Here is an 8,869-nt window from a genome sequence, read left to right as displayed (position 1 = left end):
TGCGTGTGCGTGTGCGTGTGCGTGTGCGTGTGCGTGTGCGTGTGCGTGTGTGCGCGCGCGCGCGTGTGTGTGTGCGCGTGGGTGTAGCCAGACGGGAATCTTCTTTTCGTCACAAGCTCCCGCGTGTTATAGAACTATACGCGTGTCAGCGTGTGACTGCCATTACCGTGTGGTCTATCATGTGCGTGGACTCGCAGGCTGGAATAGCGCCAAGAAGCCACATGACGGTCGCAGACAGCAGCAGCCTGGCGCAGAGGTCACCAACCCGCAGCGCAGCCATCGTTGACTCTACAACGCTAGCAAGCACAGCACAGAATGATATCCTATATTGATGATCGCAGGGTGTTCGGCGCGTGCGCCGGAAGCGAAGACTGTCGTTCGATCCCCGACAATAAAAAAAATCACGTATGTCTCCCGTTTGGCGACCACTTGCCTTGATGACGTTTCCCGCCTCTCTCTCTTTCTCTCTAGTTGTTATTTTTGCTTATCTGAGTAGACACGAACTTCGGGTATAGTGGCTACACACGAAGCGCGCGACGTCGTGCATTCGACGGCGTGTTCTGTATCGACTCCGCCTGATGCGACGCTAAAACATAATACGTAAATAGTAATACATATATATATAAGTAATATAGTAATAAGTAATACACATATCTATATCTATATATTATATATATTACTAAAACGTAATATAACCGGCTATCTAGCAACGATTCGACGGCGTGTTCTGTATCGACTCCGCCTGATGCGACGCTAAAACATAATACGTAAATAGTAATACATATATATATATAAGTAATATAGTAATAAGTAATACACATATCTATATCTATATATTATATATATTACTAAAACGTAATATAACCGGCTATCTAGCAACGATTGTCTACAGCAGCCAGCGAGAAACGAATACCCAGGTTAAGCAATTCCGACGAAGAGTTGCAGTAGCTGGTGCTCCATCGCGGAAGCTGTGCGGTAGTGCTATTTGAAGCGTCTGCATGCGTCGTTGTCGTCGACGTTTAGACATGGGCACGGCTAACGTAACCAGGGAGACGTAACGTTCCCACATCAACCATCGATTACACGAGTGCATATCGCAACGGCGGTATAGGCAAGGCTATAGTGACATACATTAGGAAAGCGTCATACATTATATATATGTGATNAGGTGTGTATTCTGTTTCATAGATTCGATTCAAAAATTCATTCGAATGCGTGGAAATCGAATGATGTCGATGCATCAGTGTCCGAGTGCGTAGGAGATCGAATGATTCGATGCGTGAAATGCGAATGAGTTCGATGCATCAATTCGATTCACGCACGAAATCAATTCGAATATCACCGCATCCGAATCATTCGATTCACGCATCGAATCATTCGATCACGATCGAATCATTCGATTCACAGCATGCGAAATCATTCGATGCATCAATTCGGAATGGCGTGGAATCGAATGATTACGATGGAGCGTGCATCGAAGAATATCGATGCGGTGAATGGCGAATGATGGAACATCGAAGTCATTCGATTCGGCCAGCATCGAAAATCATTCGATTCACTGCATGCGAATGATGCAAATGCGAATGCAATTCGATGCGTGAATCGAATGATCGATGCGTGAATTCGAATGATTCGAATGCGTGAAATCGAAATTGAAAATTCGAATGACGCGCGAAACTGCGACATGAGTCGATGCAAATCATTGGGAGGCGGGGCCGATCAACGCATCGGAATCAATTCGATTCACGCATTCGAATCATTCGATTCACGCATGCGGAATCATTCGATTCACGCATCGAACATTCGATTCAGGTCACTGCATCAGAATCATTCGATGCATCATATCGATGCTGGGAATCGAATGATTCGAGATTCGCGCGAAATCGAAGAATTCGATGCATCATTCGATTCACGGCAATCGAATCATTCGGGACTTCACGCATCGAATCATTCGATTCAGCGCATCGAACTCATTACCGATTCACGCATCGAATCGATTCGATTCATGCCACGCTCGAATCATGCGATGCATCATTCGATGCGTGAGAATCGAAATGATCGATGCGTGAATCGAATGACTTCGATGCCGTGAATCCGAATGATGCATCGAAAATCAATTCGATTCCACGCATCGGAATTCATTCGATCACGCATCGATATCATTCGATTCCACGCATCGACGATGCAGTCGAATGAAAGTATCGATGGCGTGAATCGAAACTGATCGACTGCCGTGAATCGAATGATTCCGATGCAGTGAATCGAGAATGATTTCGATGCGTGAAATCGAATGATTCGATATATGCATCATCGATTGCACGCATCGAACTCATTCGAATTCACGCATCGAAATCAATTCGATTCACAGCATCGAATCATTCGATTCACGCATCGAATCAATTCGATTCACAGCCATCGGAATCATTCGATGCATCATTCGATGCGTGAATCGAATAGATTCGATGCTGTGAATCGAGATGATTCGATGCCGTGAATCGAATGATGCAGTCGATCATTCGATATCGCGCATCGAATCATTCGATTCACGCATCGAATGATGCATCGAATGAGATTCGATGCGTGAATCGAATGATTCGATGGGTGAATCAATAATAGGCGAATAAAATGTGAAATGATTTATAATGTGATAAATCCGAATGTTTATACTGTGATAAATCGAATGTTATAAGTGCGATAAAATCAACCATAAACAAAAATCGAATATTATGACACAAACAACATGCCATCAAAATACACTGACCAGATAGAGTGGTCGACCGACGGAGTGCGGAAAGTGGGGCACGCGAAGCAACGCATGTTCGCATGTCGCATACGGCTGCGACATGGCGAAGCTCAGGAGGCGACAAGATAATGCCCGGATGTCGGCACAAAAGTCCGGGCGCGTATAAAAGGCTCGCCGCGCCTTGAGCGGGAGAACGTCTCTCCCTTTGTTCTACCCGACTGTTCTATTGCACGCTCCCTTATACGCGTCCCTCCTTACTGTCGCTGTAACTAACATGGCTTATAATATACGTGTTTGTGGTACGTTACGCCTCTAGTTCGTGTTTGCTTTGCGTCTTGCGCTACCGTTACTTCATTACCCGTCACCCACTATACGTGATGACAACTACGCCGTTACATATGGTGCCGGACCTAAGGAACTTGTGGTTTTTGTGTTGCACGGGTGTTGCCGTCATTCCACACCGATCTACAAGCAAATTGCTAAGGTGAGTGGAGCAAGTACTGGTGGCTATGTCGCATTTCCCGCCGCGGGGTACGTGGGTTATTGTAGTTAGATAGTCATGAGCAGACGGTAATTCTGAATGCTACTACGAAGCTCACGGCATGGCTCTCCCATCTATACCCATCTAACCCAATCGCGGGGTTTTAATTTAGACGAGCTCACACAGCTGTTTACAATTTCCCTTCAGCCGTCTATCTGCAAACTGCCACGAGTAACTCTTTAATCGTGACTTTTTTCAACCGCACATGATGCCGAACATCTTCATGGGAAGCATGGGGCGGCTAACGATAATGTTTTAGCAAAATGTTCGGCAATGTGCGCCGGGTTACAGGTTGAATTAAGTTTACCCGATTAAGTTAACCTGTTCAGGTGACTGCATTGATAGCATCTATTAGAACCTTATATCGTATTCTTACTGTAGACGTGGCTCCGGTGTGGCACTCTAGAGACAACTAGTTAAGGAACAGGTACTCACTATGAACCAGTAATAAATCGTTTGCGGCGGCTCCGCAAATGTTTTTTTCGTGGCGAAACATTAATCATTGCGCCTGTGCAGACCTGAAGGTGGTCTACGAAGATGCAAACCCCGTTTGGAGTGGAAGCTCCGCCAGAGTTAATGGGGCGTGGTAAATACGCTCCGCCCGCTCCCACGCCACCGGCCAGCCAGACGGCGCAACCGGGCTGCGCAGCGCAGCGGAACGTGCCGCGGCGGCAGGCGTGGGGGCGGGCGCAGCTGGGGCGCTGCCGTGGCAACGCCCTGGGGTGGCGGTCGTAATGCGACATGTGTGAGACGAGAGCGTTCGTCGGCCGCATCTGGTAGGAACGCTGCGACAACGTCTCAATTTTTTAGACACATCGGCGAATTATCCATTTCGAGTAATTTGGCTCTTAATGTGGGCCCTTAATGGATAGGCGGACGCGGCGTCTGGCCACCCCCCCCGCGCGCCGAATTCGTTACGTAACGCCGAGCTGATGGCGAGGCGTGATGAGAAGACGAGCCCGGCCACGCGAGGGACCACGGTAACGCACGTCGCCGGCGGAACACGGCTGACGGCACCAAGACGACAAGAGCAACGGGCTGACCGCTCAGACAACAGCCGGTGAGGCCCAAGATCCACTCCCGCGCCCCCTCCGCGCCTCCGTTCGCCGCGACTCGAGGGAGTGACCGTGAGCGGCCCCGTTCGAAACCCTCCCCCTACCCTCCGCGCTCAACTCCTGGGTTAGTGACCCGGGCAAGACTACATGTACCGAAATCGTGCAAGCGGGTCCGAGCCCAGCCTCCACCCGGAATGACGCAGCCCAAGCACGGCAGCCGACAGGACGAGCTGCAGCCACGGATCAAGTATTAAAGTGATTACGTCACCGTAAAATAGTAAACAAAATAAAAAATAAAAAATTCCACCTTTTTCAAACAAAATAAAGTAAAATTCGCCGGTTCACTTTTATGGTTAAATTGCAGCATTATACTCCTAAGTTTACCTATATGTGCCGATGTGCTCATACACCGTGACTCATTACATGGCCCATAGAGCAAGCAATGTAATGTCAGAAACATAATAGTCAAATCGTCGCAGTTTTTGGATTTTAACTTAGTTGAGGAAACCAATCTATCAAGGTAAGAATTTGAAGGAATAACATTTAGTCCAAGTTAAGTTCTTACATTTTAATGTAAAAAAACATGGCAACTCAGTTATTAGACACCTCTATTTGCTCTCTGTGCGACACCTCTGCTTGCTAGGCATCCTGCATAATTAATGAGCTCGCGCAATGCTAGCTCGCGCGCAGCAACGCTACAATAGAAAACCATAAAGAAATAGAGTCCATAATAGAGTCCATAGAGAAATTTCTATAATGGACTATATAGGACTATATTCTACAGGTCACGCAGTAGCAACGATTGCAGGTAGTAGAGACGCCAATTTTACTGCTACGCATTTGTGAATATATGTATATATATATCAAGAGTGCATAATAGAGATGCATCTCTATTATGCACTCTTGATATATATATATACCAAGAGATATATACACAGTTATGGAGTAGGCGGATATTTATGTTTTTGCCATCGTATCTAGGTTTTATTATTAGTTATATGTTGTTTATACTATTACAATATAGTGTTTATGCTTTACATTTCATAACCATTTATAGAACATCTCACAGCGTAAAGATCAACAGCAAATACGCGAATATAATTTTCAAAGTTTAATCTAGAGGATGCATATTCAAATGAAACTAGAGAAGCTGTCAAATCTAACAATTTGTCAGATATAAACGTGGCTGAAAAACGGTAAACATAATACATAATAATAATAATAATAATAATAATAATTATAATAATAATTATAACAATAATAATAATAATGCGTAAATAGTAAAACATGCGCCGATATTACAATACAGTCGCGTTATCATCGTAGCAATTAGTCATAATTAAACTATTTTTGTTTCATAATGTAATTTTACAGCTGCTTCTCTCGTTTCTAAATACATGTTTTTTGAGCAATCACTACCGTATTCCCTCGAATAAACGCTCGGCGTTTATTGTTTTCGTCACACTAATGACCCCGGCGCCTATTCAAGCATGCCTTTATTCAGGCAGGGGCGTTTATTGTTTTACTGCATGATACACCCGTTATTTAATTTATTTCCTTCGTAATATATCTAGAGACAGGCCTGTTATTTCGTGCAAAGATCTGGCCAAAACATGTTTTCTTTGATGTTTTTTTTCACGAAGTTTTGTTTTACTCTGGCGACGTTCGCACCTGCTTGTTATCAAAACAACTGAAAGTAATTAAAAACCCGTTAGAGAGAATCTACGGCACGCGGATCTGCCTGCGGCAGCCAAGGTAAATTTCGCTCCCCCCTGTCCATCAATTTCTGAATACGCCACTAGTTACTGATCACCGCGGGAACATTCTGCATTTGGAGTGCACAGGGTTGGAGATCCTGTATACATCATCACCCCTCTCCCCGGCGACTATCCAGGCCCGGCGTTTATTGATTTAAAGTATCTTTACCCCCCCGGCCCTTAATCACACATGCCTTTATTCAAGCAGGGGCTATTATTCGAGGGAATACGGTATATCATATATATATATAATATTGTATATGTATACGTAAATTGTCTCGTAGAAGTGACTATGTATATATATATATATTACGACACTAACACAGCAACAGACATTACGAGCCGCGGCATAAAACCGACACGAGCGTCACGTCGGCAATTGTGAATCGTGACAGGTAGCTTGCGTTGTGGCGCGTTGCGCGGGCAAGTTCCGTATTATGACACTCGATCATCGTCGTCCGTATTTTTTCCTTCATCTCACAGATAGAATTATGTCAACGTCTATCCCGGCATACTATTTCTGTGGCCAATGCGCGTGCAATCGCGATGTCGCCGCAACAATCCTATACCGGCCGATGACGTCACGATCTGCTTGTCCGGCAACCCAGTCGCCCATAAACGCCCAGGGATGGCGCGGGGTCCTAAACGGTTTGCAGCGTGAACAACCCCAAAGCACAAAGGTGTTGTCTCGGCGTGGCGAGCGATCTACGCGGCCCACGGCTATAGTACCTTACATACACTCAATCGCGCACGCACCCACAGATACACCACACACACACACAGCCACCACACACACACAAACACACACAACACACACACACACACACTACCCACAACAAGCCCCAAGCACATATATATCTATATAACCATATACACAGCGCACACACACACACACACACGCAGGGCACACACCACATCACACACAATACACAGCACGCGACAAACGCCACACAATACACCACCAGTCACACGCGGTAACACACACACACACACAGCAAGAGAGCACACACCCAAGCAAGGAGTACAACACACAGCATACACACACACGACGTACACACACACCGACACCTCCAAACACACACACACACACACACACACACACACACACACACACACACACACACCGGGCCCGATTCTAGCAACAGGCGGATGTGTGCGTGACCTCGTTATCGCTCACTGCCATGTTAGTAACGTAGTTGCCACTAACTGACATGTTAATGACGTAGCTACCACTAACTGCCATTTTAATAACGTAGCTAGTATGGATTGCTATTTCAATGACGTGGCTAATAGCGACCACCGTTTCAGTGACATGGCTAACCCGATCCACTATTTCTATGACGTAGCTAACCTGGACAGCTTGATATAGGCATAACGGGAGGCATAGCGAGTTATCACCTGTCTTGGATATTGCTTATTATTTCTGCAGACTCCATATATATCTCTCTATATATCTCTATATATATTCTCTATATATTCATGCAGACGCAACGAGGTTCATTGTTGGGGGCCAGATTGCCAGCATCTACACGGCGCCCTATCAAGTAAGTTATTCCTGTCTTTACGAACGATAAACGGAGCAGCAAATGATGTAGGCAGTAAGAAACAAAACAGTTTCGGCGGCGAAAGGAGTTTACTCAGACGCGGGGATAAAAAAAAAGGTATACCACGACTCAGCAAGACGCTCTGAAAGCAATGCTTCCTGTTGCAAAATCAATAGCTTGACGCGCGCGAGTGAAAAACACTGATCCAGCTTGATCGACATGACAACGTTATCTGAGCCGCTGCGGTTGTTTCGCTCTGGATGGATAGGTCAGTTACTACTAATATAAGAACTAGATACGGAAGTCTTCTTTAAATGTGAAAGTGTAGGTATGCCAATGTTAACTTACATTAACACAGTTCAAGCCATTCTGTAGATCTGCAGTGACATGGTTTATATGAGCGATGCTACCACTCAAGCCAGTAAGTTAGGTTCTTAGACTAGTGATATATAGAAGTTATCACCAAGTAAAACATACGACATTAAAAGTAAGAAATGTTGCCCGCTGTGAAAGCCAGCTTATATTCGCTAAAGAACGCTAAAGAAGTGTATCGGAGTGACATCTTTTGATTGCACAACTATCTGGCAATCTCTGTAACTCACATGCCATATATATATATATGGCATATATGGCATATACGGCACGTCATGGCATGCATGGGCATCACGGGATCGGTCGCATCTTCACAGGTTAGGTTGTACAGCAGGAGACAATCTAATGGCTATCCGTGGTCAACTTGTGGAGGAACGCTTATCACCAACAGATGGCTGCTTACCGCTGCGCACTGCACTATGTAGGTGTAATTTCTTACCGACAGACATCTGATGTCGCCGCTTATCATAGCAAGCATAAATGCAAAGAGAAGGTGAACCCGAAAAATAAATGACCGTGATAATGCATCGCTCTGCAGGACATGTATTTACGTTTTCTATAGCAGCGGTGCGCATTATTGCGGGGTTTATTGTCTGAATAGTTTCCAGTGTCTCTCCGTTCACTTTTTCATGTGCACTCTCGCAGCATATCTCAAGCTTGGTGCATGTGGCTGTTAGTTGATTGTATGCGTCGCGTGTTTGCAGAAGAAAGCAGCCAAATGATCTTCCTCTTATGGTTGCCGGAAGTCTGGACCTGTATAACCTAGCTGGTGCACAATATCGATGGGTAAGTAGGTGAGTGAGTGTGTGTCTGTGCGCGTATGATTGATTACTTGATTGATTGATTGATTGATTGAG

At 45.4% G+C, this 8,869-nt stretch overlaps 1 protein-coding gene and 1 long non-coding RNA gene across 2 annotated transcripts in view; one reads left to right on the top strand and one right to left on the bottom strand.

Annotated features, from left to right (window-relative positions):
* LOC106808988 overlaps positions 1-582 on the bottom strand; it is a 2,895-nt gene extending 2,313 nt beyond the window's left edge. Inside the window, exon 1 of the long non-coding RNA XR_001393829.1 lies at positions 167-582. This is a non-coding gene — a long non-coding RNA (uncharacterized LOC106808988). The remainder of the gene's footprint in view (positions 1-166) is intronic.
* Positions 583-6,751: 6,169 nt separating this feature from the next.
* The window catches only part of LOC106808986 (cationic trypsin-3-like), a 5,300-nt gene continuing 3,182 nt past the window's right edge, over positions 6,752-8,869 (top strand). The window contains exons 1-4 of the mRNA XM_014811923.1: positions 6,752-6,776; positions 7,582-7,640; positions 8,330-8,433; positions 8,717-8,798. Of these exons, the coding sequence (XP_014667409.1) occupies positions 8,745-8,798 (54 nt within the window). The 5' untranslated portion in view covers positions 6,752-6,776; positions 7,582-7,640; positions 8,330-8,433; positions 8,717-8,744. The remainder of the gene's footprint in view (positions 6,777-7,581; positions 7,641-8,329; positions 8,434-8,716; positions 8,799-8,869) is intronic.

The sequence above is a fragment of the Priapulus caudatus genome, unplaced genomic scaffold (assembly GCF_000485595.1).
Source record: "Priapulus caudatus unplaced genomic scaffold, Priapulus_caudatus-5.0.1 Scaffold320, whole genome shotgun sequence".
Taxonomy (NCBI): Eukaryota; Metazoa; Priapulida; class Priapulimorpha; order Priapulimorphida; family Priapulidae; genus Priapulus; species Priapulus caudatus.
Note: the sequence above shows the minus strand (reverse complement) of the source record. Positions and strands in the feature narration are given on the sequence as shown.